Below are 13,763 nucleotides of genomic sequence, written 5' to 3'. Positions count from 1 at the left end.
CATACCTGTTGCAGCAGTAATTTCTGTGTTTTCTAGTGGACTAATAGCCCCTGGTATAGCTGCACCAAATGATAGCTTGTTAATTCTGTGAGTGAGGTTGAAATCTGAGGATAGATAAGGCTGAACATCATGTACTAAAAAAAAAAAATACTTTTGTTTTTAAATGTTGTATGTATCATTGTATTCAATTGCGTAAAAAGATAGAGGCCAGCACATACAAATATCCGTTCCAAGAACATCAAACCTTTACTATAGCAATGCAACATGCTAGGGAAATAATTATGGCACTAGTTAATTTTTTCAGACTGCTTAGTGGAAGTTTTCTAGGGAATATTTGTAAACTTTTACAGAATATATTATACATATATATATATATATATATATATATATATATATATATATATATATATATATATATATATATATATATATATATATTGGTGGATATATAGGCTGTATACGTTTACATGTTTATTTATTTCCCTCAAAATCAAGGAGTATATAAAAAAGACATAAATGAAATTGCAAAAATACTTGGACAAATAGAACAAAGCAGTGATTTATAATAGGCTTAAAAATATAACTGAGTAAAATGTATAAAATAAAAACAAAAATAAATAATCTATCAAATATTTTCATAATATATTTGAAGTATAGTGCATTTTTGAAGTATTTTCAGAAAGGTGTGTTTCAAGTGGAAATATATTGATGAAAACTGTCAAAATTTATTTCTGATGTTAAAAAAGTTTTTCAACAAAAAGGAAAGAGTGATATTAAAAATTAAACCGAAGCAGTAATTAATGCATGTAAGAAACCTGGAAGTAATGCATGTAAAAACAATATTTGTGATTATAAAATCTATAGATGATGAAATGAAACCCAAACGAACAGAAATTATATCAAAATGTGAAGTCATACCGAAATTGAACACATATACTACCAATAAGCATGATGTTGCCGTGCCCTCCAAAGCCTCCTAAATAAATACTAGAGTACTATTTGATATTTATTGAATAATAAAAATGGACTGTTTATATTGAATTTTTATTTATTCGTTTGGTTTTTATACACCCCTCAATAATGATGCCAGTTTTGCTGTGACATCATTTTCAGGAGTTTTCAGGCTCTTTTTAAATTTTCCTACAAATTTGTATTCAAAATAATTCTTTACTATTAAGAATATGGAAAATAATAATTACTATTTGTAAATCAGCTGCAAATGGTAATTTTTTCTTACTAGACAATTTTTTTTAGAAACATGTTTGTAAACCTTTGGTTACTATAGACTGTTTTACCTTTTGTGGCCTCCTTATGGATTGAAATGGAATTTACCCTAGAAACGATTATTGAACTATGAAAGAGCATAAGAAAAGGCATGAAGTGAAGCATTCGTTTTCATCCTTATGTTGTACTGGAAATTTACCATTTAATGTCAAATGTCAGAAACATTGGAGGGTAGATATATGAAGTATATTTGCTTTGAATTTCTTATCTAAATGCATAGTGACTTTTGTTCATTGTTAAGTCCTAATTCTTATGCAGGAGTAATAATAAGTTTTATCATTAGCTGAATAGGGCTATACAAACCAGTATTCTAAAGCACACATTACAATGTCAGAGCTTAAAAAACAATCATGTCTCCTGGCAGGGAAGGATCAAATGGTATGGCATAATAGCACCGCATTATGTAGGTTACCTCAAAACTTACCTCCCCACAAATAATTAAAATAAGTCAAACACATAAATGTTTACGAGGACATGAATTGATATCTCAGTGCATGAAAAGTGTACCTAAACAACATTCTATTTCTATGTATAATACATTAAACACTTGATCGAAATAACCCCATAACACCGTCAATACCAGGGCAAGAGAGTTTTAAAACAACCTTAAATTTACAATTAGCCATAAAAATTTAAAAACAACCTACTATTTTAGTTAACTGTCACGTCATGACCATATACAACAATACTCTAATCATCTTTAAATTCACAGATACCCCAGAGGCAACATAAAAAATTGGAAGAGGGGTTTCATGCTCCTTTCATAGTTTCAAAAACTCTTAGAATATATGCTCGAAAACTAAAAAGAAATAACACGCTGGAATATTTTGGCTCCACTTTATAGTGGAAAGGAACTATAAAGGAAAATTGAAATGACTGAAAATTGAATTCCAAATATATAAGTTTCATTAAGTTTGGTTTTAGCCATCAAAGTTTATGAGCCTGAAAAGTTTGCCTGATTTTCGAAAAAAGAGGGACCCCCCCCCCCTAAAAGTCGTAGAGGCTTAGAACTTCGAATTATAAGGAACTATAAAAGAAAATTGAAAGGACTTCTTATTCCAAAAACCTCCGAAAGTCTGTGGTTGAAATATTTGGCTGGACTTAAAATGTTGCAATAACCAATGCGAAATCAGAAAATGAAACATTAACTGACTATTATTTTTCCCCAGAAATCGGCCAAAAGACGTTCTAATCCTGATCAGTGTGAAATTTACAACCGTAAGATCCTGTGCCTATAGATACTAAATGCACATAATAAAGTTTTCCGATATATCCCCTCCCAAAGCGTCAGTTATAGGGCGAAAAAAAATTCGATCAGTTCAAAACTTATATGCTTTAGTCCATGGGCTGAGTGCTACCCGAAGCAGAAGAAAATATAGAAAAAATATATTTGTTATCCCCAAAACGTGCCCGACAAAAGGACAGAAAAGGGCAAAAATTCCCTAGCTACGTCTCATAGAAGGGTGGTTATAGGAACTTGGGAGGGGATTCGTTCGAATTGAATGAAACCAATACACCATCATTTTCAATAAACCTAAACATGGATGTAGAAAGAGAGCAGCAGATCAAAGCACCGGATTCTTCCAGGTTCAGATTTTGGTAAACCAAATACAGAATTCTAGATTTCACAAACATTTGACTAGTTAAGATATCGACATTTTTTTTTATTTAAATGGATGGTGTGGATTTCCAATTGCGTAGATAGAGGGGGAAATGAACAATCACGATGAAATCAATCGTATTACTTCGAGTCAAGACCAAAGAGTATGCATAATTGATAAGAGCGAAACTTAAGTTTGTCTTTGAACAAAGAACAACCAACGCAATAGAGCACTACGAAGCAATATTAGTTTATGCTTATAAAAAATGCTCTTATCCATTTACTTGTGTCTCTTTTTTTACTTTTGCTTTGCGTTGGGAAGAAGATAAAGAGGTCCTTCTACCAAAAGGCTCGAGTAAATATATTTTCATGGATGTTTTTTTTTCAATTAGGCTATATCCTGCATAATAACACAGCCCTATATACCACAGCAACTATTTTACAATATGCAGAAAGAACATGAAATAAAAGAGCCAGTCTACTGTCAACAACTTTCTAGTTGGATCAAAATAAAGTAGGACATTAACTGAAATCAAGGTGGAATAAAACTTGTGTTGAAATATTCTAAGTCTGTTTGGTACAGCTGCATTCTCAGTGGATAGTAGCTTTTAGTTCAATTAAACTAAAGGCCTAATCCTTTCTTATCAGTTTCACATATTCTTGCTCTTGACTACTACAACTACTGATACAACGTCTTTGTTTATGGTGTAAGCCACGTCTAGACTAGAGGGTCTTAAGAACTCCGTCAAAACTACCATAGTTAAAGGCACGCAACCAGGGGATGGAGGTATCTCGGGACCCACCCCTCCTCGATGCTCTAAATTTTCGCCTAATTTCTTACAACATCTTATTCCAGTAAATAAAATCCTTTTTTGTTATTGCGCCCTCTCCCCTCACCCCCAGCGAAAAAAAATCCTGCGTACATGCCGGTAAAGTTATATATGAAAATTCATTTTGAGAATCTTTCACCTAAACTGACAATAGCTTGTTTACCCATTGATGTTTGTTTTTTACCCAGGGTGATCGAATCGACCCAGTCATCCTACAATGTCGCGAGAGGGCCCATTCTAACGAAAATTAAAAGTTCTAGTGCCCTTTTAAAGTGACCAAAAATTGAAGGGCACCTAGACCGTCTCCCACGCTCATTTTTTTCCCAAAGTCACAAAATCAAAATTCATCAAAATTATTTTGGGGACGACTTAATCCCCCACATTCCCCGGGAGAGGGGCTGCTAGTTACAAACTTTGACCATCGTTTACATATAGTAATGGTTACTGAGAAGCGTGCAGACGTTTTCAGGGGGACTTCTTCACGTTGGGGGGGATGAGGTTAATTGGGAGGACCTTTCCATGGAGGAATTTATCATGAGGGAAGAGAATTTTCATGAAAGGGACGCAGGATTTTCCAGCATTATTTAAAAAACAACGAGAAAATAAAAAGTTTTTTCAACTGGAAGTGAGGAGCAGCATAAAAGCTTAATACGAAAAAAAATATTACGTATATAAGGGGGTTCGTCTCCTCCTCAATACCTCGCTCTTTACGCTAAAGTATTTATAGTAATTTCAACTATTTATTCTACGGCCTTTGTGATTCAGGGGTCATTCTTAAAGAATTGGGACAAAATTCCAGCTTTAGTGTAAAGAGTATTGACGAGAGGGCGAACCCATTCACATACATAGTAAAAATATACAAATATAGAAGTTCGTTACGTAAGTTACGTGTATTTATTACTAATAAAAACGTTCATAAAAAAATAAAAAGTTCTAGTTGCCTTTTAAATAGCCAAAAATCGAAGGGCAACTAGGCCTCCTCCGCCACCCCCTTTTTTATCAAAATCGTCCGATCAAAACTATCAGAAAGCCATTTAGCCAAAAAAAATAATATACAAATTTCGTTTTAATTATTCATGTGCGGAGAGCCAACATTAAAACATGCATTAATTCAAAAACGTTCAGAAATTGAATAAAGAAAACAAGTTTTTTTTTAACTGCAAGTAAGGAGCGACATTAAAACTTAAAACGAACAGAAATTCTTCTTTATATGATAGGGGTTGTCCCCTCCTCAATGCCCTGCTCTTTACGCTAAAATTTCTATTGTTTAAAAAAAGTACAGTTGTGAGAAAAAGTCAAACTTTAGCGTAAAGAGCGGGACATTGAGGAGGGGACAACCCCTTTCATATACCGAATAATTTCTCTTCGTTTTAAGTTTTAATGTCACTCCTTACTTGCAGTTAAAAAAAACTTGTTTCTTTTATTTCATGTAAGTAAGGAGCGATGCGGCTCAATAGTAACCAAAACCCTAAGAAACAGAGCCGTGATAACATTCGATACATCGAAGAAATCGACTCGAACAAAATGTCAAACTTAAGCGCAAAAAGCGAGGTACTGAGGAGAGGGCAACCCCCTTCATACATGTAATAACTTCTGTTCGTTTTAAGTGTTAATGTTGCTCCTTACTTTCAATTTAAAAACTGTACTGTTTTTCTTCTATTAAATTTGAAGTTGAGTTCCTTCTAGTCCAAAAATAACTTGACACCGAGGGGTGACGACTCACTAAAATTTAGGGGATGGGGTCAGGCATTTTTTGTTCGATTTTCTTTATGAAGACACATAAATATCTATATTTCTAAATCGGGAGGGGAGATTTTTCAATTTTTTAGTGTTTGGAAAACAATGGCCGAATATGGCTCTGAAGCATGAGCGCTCCGAAAAGCGGATGCAGATTTACTAGATGTTTTCCAGAGAAATTGCCTACGGATCGGTCTTGCTACCCAACTGACTGACCGTATTTCAAACAGTAGACTATACGAAAAGTTTGGTTCAATCCCGCTTTCTAGGGCTATAATAAAAGGAAAGGTTGAGATGGCTAGGGTACGTTCTGCGGATAAAGGATGACAGATTGCCGAAGATTGTCCTTTTCGGCCAACCGTCTAGGGCTAAACAGAAAACAGGTCGTCCTCGTCTAGGGTTGGAGGATGTCATAAAGAAAGATTTAAAGGAAAAGGTAACTTCCAGGGAGGGTGCACAGAGGGAGGCTTTGAATAGATTGGGATGGAGGAGGAGCGTGCGTAGCTGTGTTGGCCTCAGGCGGTTTGGTGCTGCGGTGAGTTGTTACTAGTAGTATTATTATTATTAGTAGTAGGAAAACACAAAAAAAGGTATCCTCTCACCCCCCCCCCCCTCACAATTGGCATCCCTCCCAAGTTAAAATCATAGGTAAAGGCACTTCAATTCCCCTAAGACAATGCTAATCATGCCACTTTAAGACGCAAGCAATGTTGTAGTTTTTATCGTCAGTTACGATTAAATCCTACTATTTACTTTGCCATACGTTTGCAAAACAGAGGAAACAGTTTTTACAGCTTTGGTAATTCGAGATACAAGGTCACTAGCATAGACTTTCTGTGAGATGAAAAATAAATTATGAACAGTCAAAGGTACTTGTAGCAGGGCCGTAACCAGGGGTTGGTGGGGTGGTGGTTCAAGGTTTGCCAGCCCCCCCCCCCCCAGAACAAAGTTTGTCCTACTTGTAAAAACGCAACAAAATGCATAAAACAAATTTTTTACGTGTTTTTATAGTTTTTTTTGTATCCCCCTTCTGTCCCAAAAAAAATCCTGGAGAAGCCCTCGACTCTTTGTAAATAAGCGTCGAAAACAGATACGTGCACTGATTAAATAAAAAAAAACAAGTTTTTTTTCAAATGAAATTAAGGCGCAACATTAAAACTTAAAACGAACAGAAATTGTTACGTATATGAGGGGGTGTGCCCCCTCGCCAATACCTTACTCCATACGCTAAAGTTCGAATTTTGTTCTAATTCTTTAAGAATGACCCCTGAATCACAAGGATTTAATTAGAATAAATAGGTCTTTTGAAAGTACTAAAAAAAACTATAGCGTAAAGGATGAGGCATTGACGGGGTAGAGGAGGGGAACTCCCTCATATACGTAATAATTTCTGCTTGTTTCAAGTTTTAATGTTGCTCCTTACTTTCAGTTAACAGAATTGTTTTTTTTTTTATTTAATTTCTGGTCGTTTCTTAAATATTGCTGGAAAGTCCGGCCTCCCCTTCATAGAAAATTACCTTCCCCTATGGAAAGATCCTCCCACGTAAACTTCTTCCCCTGAACCCCTACCACCTCACCCCCTCCAGGAAAAATTCTCCCTGAAAACGTCTGTATACTTTCCAATAACCAATACAATGTATGTAAACAATGGGCAGAGTTCAAAACTTGCAGCCCTTTCCCCAGGGGCTCTGGGGACTCAAAGACATATTTATTAGATTTTTAGACTATGCTGCACAAAATGGCTACCTCAAAATTTTGATCGGGTAAATTTGAGAAATATGAGCGTGGGAGGGGGCCTAGTGGCCCTCTAATTTTTTGGTCACTTAAAAAAGACACTAGAATTTTTAATTTCCGTTTGAATGAGCCTCTCGTGATATTCTAGGACTACTGGGTCGATACGATCACTCTTGGGAAGAAAAAAAAAACAGCCATCCGTGATCTTTCTTCTGGCAAAAACACAAAATTCCACATTTTTGTAGATACGAGCTTTAAACTTCTACAGTAATGTTCTCTGATACGCTGAATCTGATGGTGTGATTTTCATTAGGATTCTATGACTTTTAGAGGGCGTTTCCCCCTTTTTTAAATTAAGGCAAGTATTCTTGGGCTCGTAACTTTTGATGGGTAAGACAAAACTTGATGAAATTGATATATTTGAAGTCAGCGCAAAAATCTAATTCTTTTGTTGTATCTATTGGTATCAAAAATTCCTTTTTCTGGAGTTTCGGTAACTATTGAGCCGGGTCGCTCCTTACTTACAGTTCGTTACCACGACTGTTTGACTACAAACGGCCGAAATAAGTAATGACATTCAGTGATATTAAGAAATGAAAAAAAAAATATTATGATGAAACGATAGAATGGCTTAAGAAATGATAAAAATACTGACCGTGTACATCGCTAATAGCAAAGCTTCTTCCAGGTGCGATATGAAAACTTCCACTCACCTGAAATAAGAATATTTTAATTTTAATGTTATAAAGAAAAATATATATAAAATTATCAGAAAAAAGGTTGTTGTGCAGTTTTTTATCATTAGCGATTCTACTACTTCCCATTTTTCGAGGTTTCCTCGAATTTTGGGGGTTACCGCGTTTTTTAGTTTTCCCTAATATTTTAGGATTCCCCTATTTTATGAGGGGACGGGGAAGGGAGTTCCCCTAGGAACAATTGGCTTCTCCAAATCTCCATGAAAATTAAACTTCGTAAATACACAAATATCAACGCGAATACAAATCGCCAATTTTGGTTGATATTCTATTTCGGGTGATTTCTAAGAGCCCTATTTTGCTAAAGAAAAATTCAAGAGATAGTGAAAATGCTATATTGCATCATCAGAAGATAACCCCTTATTTAATTAGGCGAAACTATTCGTCACTAGCATTTAATTTCTTGACAAATGATAAGTCCTCGAGTTTTTCCCAAATAAGGGAGGGGGTGAAGGGATTTTCCCGAGGAATGGGGAACCACAGAGTCCTCAAATTTTTCGAGGACTTGAAGAATTTTTTTCCTTTTTCGAGGAATTCTGAATTTACTAAGGATTTATGGAAACGTTTCCACTAATTTTTTGGAGTTTTCCCAATTCTGTAGGAATTACTCTTTTTTTTAGGACGAGTTCCCTCAATGAATATTGATTTCTCCAAATTTACCCGAAAATTAACATTCGCAATACAAGGACAAAAGCGCGAATAAAAATCCTCAATTTTTTGAAAAATTAATTTTCGGAAAATTTCGAAGAACTGAATTTTCTTTTGGGGAAAATCGAGCGTAAGTGGAAACACTGAATTACAGCATCAGAAGACAAAATAAGTGGAAACACTGAACCACAGCATCAGAACACAACTTTGTTTATGAAAGATCAACGTGTTATTAAAGGTTATTAATCAGACTCCCAAAAGTTTCGAAGATCTAGAAAAGGACCGCTCTCCAGACCATCACTGAGGTCCTAATATTATTGTAACACATGAAAACAATTTGCTTGGAAAGCAACTGTAGCTTATAGGCAAATTGAACGGGAATTATTCAGTTAAAGAGTGTAATTTTTCTTTTAGATCATCGCAAAGTTGATATAATGAAGAGCTCAAAACGTTATTTCTACTCCTCTATAAAAATAGGAAAAATTTTAAAAATGCATTCGATCGTAAATTAAATTTCGTTGCTCAAGAATTAATTTTTCGGGTTTAAGCCTTCTTCGTGTTATTAACTATTGACAAGTAATTTAACCTCTACGGTCATTGGGCTACTTCGACGTGTGTGCAATTCTTCTTAAAGAATTTTTGTTTCAAGGACCATATAGATTCATGACTTACGCTTGTATATTATATAACAAATAAAAAAAAACAAGTTTTTTTAATTGAAAGCTAGGAGAAACATTAAAACTTAAAACGAACAGGAATTATCACGTATATGAGGTGGGTTGCCCCCTCCTCAACACCTCACTCTTTACGCTAAAGCTTTTTAGTATTTTAAAAAAAGCTTCTTATTGTTCTAGCTAAACGACCTTGAATTAAAATCAAATAGTCGTGGGCATCAAGCCATGGCTAATTGCAGAAAAAAACAAGACAGATAAGCTGATTGAGTCTATTTATTATCCGTCCATGCATCATTCCTAGGGCAGAAAAACTAAGATAGTCATAGAGCTAAGATAGTCTTAGAATCTATAGTTTTCCAAGTGTCTGTTTAAACGGCATGGGTAAAGGGCGGGAGTAAGTATGCCTCTCTTATTGGATCAATACTTGTTTGTTATAGGAGTAAAAATTCAAACTTTAGCATAAAAAGTGAGGAATTGAGGAGGGGGCAACCCCCTTCATATACGTGATAATTTCTGTTTGTTTTAAGTTTTAACATTGCCCCTTACTTTCAACTGAAAAAGCTTGTTTCTTTTTATTTCATTTCTGATCTTTTTTAAAATAATGCACGGAAATCTGGCACCACCTCCACGGGGAAATCCCCCTCCCCACGGAAATATCTTACAACCGTAATAACTCCACGCGTAAAATTGAGACGGAAAAGAGAAAGCAAGACATTTAAAAAGAATTTTATATATGAATTCTGGCAAATTCCCCCAGTGTAACATTTTCCCTGACAATCTTTACCCCTGGAAAGGTCTCTCCCCACGAAAACTCTCCCGTGGAAAAATCCCCAGCATAGAATTCTTCTCCCACCCGAAAATGTATGCATACTTCCCAATAACAAATAATATGCGTGAAAAATTTACAAATTTTATTACTTACAAACCTTTCCCCTAGACTTTGGGAAGTCATGTTAAATTCAAAGGCATAGTTATAGGGCCTTTTAACGATGGTGAGCAAAATGGCTATCGCAGAATTTTGATCGGATAGTTTTGGGAAACAAAGGGGTGGGGGAGGGGGCCTAGTTACCCTCCAATATTTTGGTTACTTAAAAAGGGCAATAGAACTTTCAATTTCCGTTAGAATGAGGCCTTTCCCGATATTCTAGGACCATTGGGTAGATACCATTACCCCTGGTGAAAAAAACACATGGACATAGAAAAATTCCGGGTAAAATTCCACTGTTTGATTATGATAGTGCGATTTACATTAAAATTCTTTGACTTTTAGGGGTGTTTCCCACCTTTTTGGAAAATTAAGCAAATTTTCTTAGGATCGTAGCGTTTGGTGCGGAACACAAAACTTAATGAAACTTATATATTTGGAATCAGAATAATAAGCCAGTTCTTTGAATTTATCTATCGAAATCAAAATACTGTTTTTTAGAGTTTCGCTTGCTATTGAGCCACGTTGCTCCTTGCTTACAGTTTGTTACTACGAACTGTTTGAAAAAAAAGTATTCACCACTGAAAGTAAAGAGCAATAGTAAAGCTTAAACAAACAGAAATAATTCTGTATATGAGGGGGCTTCCCCCTCCTCGATCCTTTTGTGGTTACGCTAATTTTTTAATGCTTTAAAAAGCTACTTATTCCAAACATAAAGTCCTTGTGTTTTAGCACTCGCTCTTAAAGAACTAAAAAAAAGTCAAACTTTAGCGTAAAGGGCAAGGAATTGACGAGGCGGCAACCCCTCTCATATAAGGAATAATTTGTATTCGCTTTAATTTTTAATATTGCTCCTAATTGTCAGTTGAAAAGTTTTTTATTCATTTTTCAAACCAAGAAAGGAAATCCTCTAACCCATGCGTGGAAAATTACCCCATGAAAAATCTACCTCCACATAAGATTTTTCCCGAAAAAATTCGTATATTTCCCAATAACAAACACTATATGTAAAACAAAGGGCAAATTCTATAACTTACAACCCTTTCCTTAGGAGTTGTGGGTGTGGGGGGGGGGGGGGGGGTCATGTCATCCCCAGAGGCCTAATTATTGGACCAAAAATTTTGATCAGATATTCACGGGGGGAAAAGGGCATGGCAGAGCGGTAATTACTCTCCTTTAAAAAAGCATTATATTTCTAATTTTAGTTTGATAGAGCCCTTGCCAATCTTCTGGGATCATTGGTTTGATATGAACACCCCTGGAAAAAAAATAATAAGAAAACACGCAAGCATGATATTTCTTCTGGCAAAAAATAGGAAAATTTCACATTTTGGTAGATAAGAGCTTTAAACCTCAACAGTCTTAATGGTGTGATTTTCATTGAGATCGCTTGTCTTTTTCGGGTTGTTCCCCCTTTTTTGATAGTCGAGCCAACTTTCGCAGGTTCGTCGCTTTTGTATTAAACCTAACAAGTTTTATACATTTGGAATTAGCATAAAAAAACATTCTTTTGATGCATTATTTGTTCTCAAAATTACTTTTTTGAGAGTTTCGGTTACTATTGGGTCAAGTCGCTTCTTATTTACAGTTTGTTACCATGAACTGTTTGAAAACGTGAAAAATTTTAACCATTGTTTTTGAATAAATTTTTTTATCGTAATTCTAGAATTCAGCATGCGGAAAGACACTGGAAAACATTACAGGAACGACATACAACTTTATAGGAACGATTTTGCTTGCAAAAAAAAAATTGTGTATGTTCTTTAATGGACTTGTTTCAAACTATCAGATTCCAAATTAAAACAAAGATCGGTGGTTTTGTATTTGCAGCAAGACAGAATTAAGTTGGGTTGGAAGGACCCCAAAGTATGCAGTTCATCCGAAACTGTGTTAAAACCGAAAAACATCTGAAAACTTTCTTAAAAATAAAAAAAAATTTCTTCAGTTATGGCTCTTAAAAGTAAACTGAAATGGCTCCTCTGAATCAATATATTATTTTGCCATTTGAACTTATCTATAATGAAGAAACAATGCGATGGGTGTCTTTACAAATATAAGAGATTTAACTCAGAAATTTCAGTTCACACAAAAATTTATGACTTTGTAAAACAGAAGTTCTAAGGCATAATCCCCATACTGTTTTGTATTTCCGTTTCTATGCCACCCAGAATTTTTGTACCACTATTCAGAACAAAATGTTGCCATGTGTTCGATACAAAATCCATATTCGAGTCCCATTAGGTCATTCCCGATTCGAGCGGAGAGGGGTCATAAGGAAGGCTTTTAAGAAAATGCAACTTCATGGAAGGGAGTAATTATTCAGGTTTTGAGCAGATTAGGCTGGAGGATTAGCGTACGCATCGGTGGTCACATGACTTGATGCTGCAATGAGCTGTGATCAGCTAACGAAGCAGATTTTCTGTTCGAAAAATCTCCATACCATTTTGTCTTCCCACGTCTCTACAGCCAAAATCCCTATACCATTATTCAATATAAAATTTCGGCATCTGTATGCCCATCCCATTAGGTCGTCCCCGAACGGGTGGGAAAAGGTCACAAGAAAGGATCTAAACTAAATTCAAAGGAGGGAGCATAGGGCAAGGAATTGAATAGATTAGAGTGGAAGAGCAGCACATGAGTTGGTCTCACACTGTATAGTGCTGCAATGAGCTGCGAGCTCATTGCAGCACCAGCTAATTAACAAGCTAGTTAACAAGGCACCAGCTAATGAAAATCTTTGTACCATTTTGTTTTTCCATGCCTCTACCTCCAAAATACTATACGATTTTTCAGTATAGAATTTCACCATCCCTACTCCTATCCCATTAGGTCGTTCCTGGATGGATAAGAAGATGACATAAGAAAGGATATAGGAAGAAAGCTAAAGACAAAGAAGGAGCAAAAAGGGAAGCTTTGAACAGAGGGAGTAGCAAGCACAGCTGTTTTGACCTCGGACGGCTTGGTGTTGCAATCCCATACTTCCTTGTACACAAAATTCAAATTTTAAGGGAAGTATCAAAGGAAATGTGAAGAGAGTGATGTGAACTAGAAAAATTAAGCATAGAAATAAGTCGGAATTACCCTGTTCACTTCTAGATGTCCATAAATTTGGCAGCCTTCTTTAAATGCTTTATCTGCTTTCCTCACTTCAGCTTGATCTTTACATTGATCGACAGTTGATGGCACAAACCTCCAACCCTTTCGCTGATATGCATCTCTTACTTCATCACAGGTATTACAGCATCTAAAACACAAAGAAGAAAAGCAGGTAAATTCAGAAATTCGCAGCGTGAACTGGAGGACAGAGTTGTATCACCATTTATTTTTAATGCTACAGGAAATGACAAAAATTAATAAAAGCAGCTGTAAGTTAGTTTTGTCGTAGGCCTGACGAAAAAACCTCGTTTTAAAATCACTATTACTAGCAAAAAGCTGAGGAATGGTACACTGACAACATTACATATGACCCCCCAGGAGAAATGACGCGCATTATCCCAAGATTAGTTTAACAGAAATTTTGATAAAAAAAAAAACTATTAAAAGATTTGAACCTTAGATAAAATAAAATAAATAAGA

General features: G+C 35.5%; 1 protein-coding gene across 1 annotated transcript in view; it reads right to left on the bottom strand.

Annotated features, from left to right (window-relative positions):
- LOC136041185 (endoplasmic reticulum-Golgi intermediate compartment protein 3-like) overlaps positions 1–13,763 on the bottom strand; it is a 69,491-nt gene that overhangs the window by 31,948 nt on the left and 23,780 nt on the right. The window contains exons 4-6 of the mRNA XM_065725741.1: positions 13,269–13,431; positions 7,841–7,898; positions 6–134 (exon numbers count right to left, since the gene is read on the bottom strand). Of these exons, the coding sequence (XP_065581813.1) occupies positions 6–134; positions 7,841–7,898; positions 13,269–13,431 (350 nt within the window). The remainder of the gene's footprint in view (positions 1–5; positions 135–7,840; positions 7,899–13,268; positions 13,432–13,763) is intronic.

The sequence above is a fragment of the Artemia franciscana genome, unplaced genomic scaffold, assembly GCF_032884065.1.
Source record: "Artemia franciscana unplaced genomic scaffold, ASM3288406v1 PGA_scaffold_1179, whole genome shotgun sequence".
In the NCBI taxonomy this organism is placed as follows: Eukaryota; Metazoa; Arthropoda; class Branchiopoda; order Anostraca; family Artemiidae; genus Artemia; species Artemia franciscana.
The sequence above is the reverse complement of the archived record's forward strand: the minus strand, read 5'-3'. Positions and strand labels throughout refer to the sequence as shown.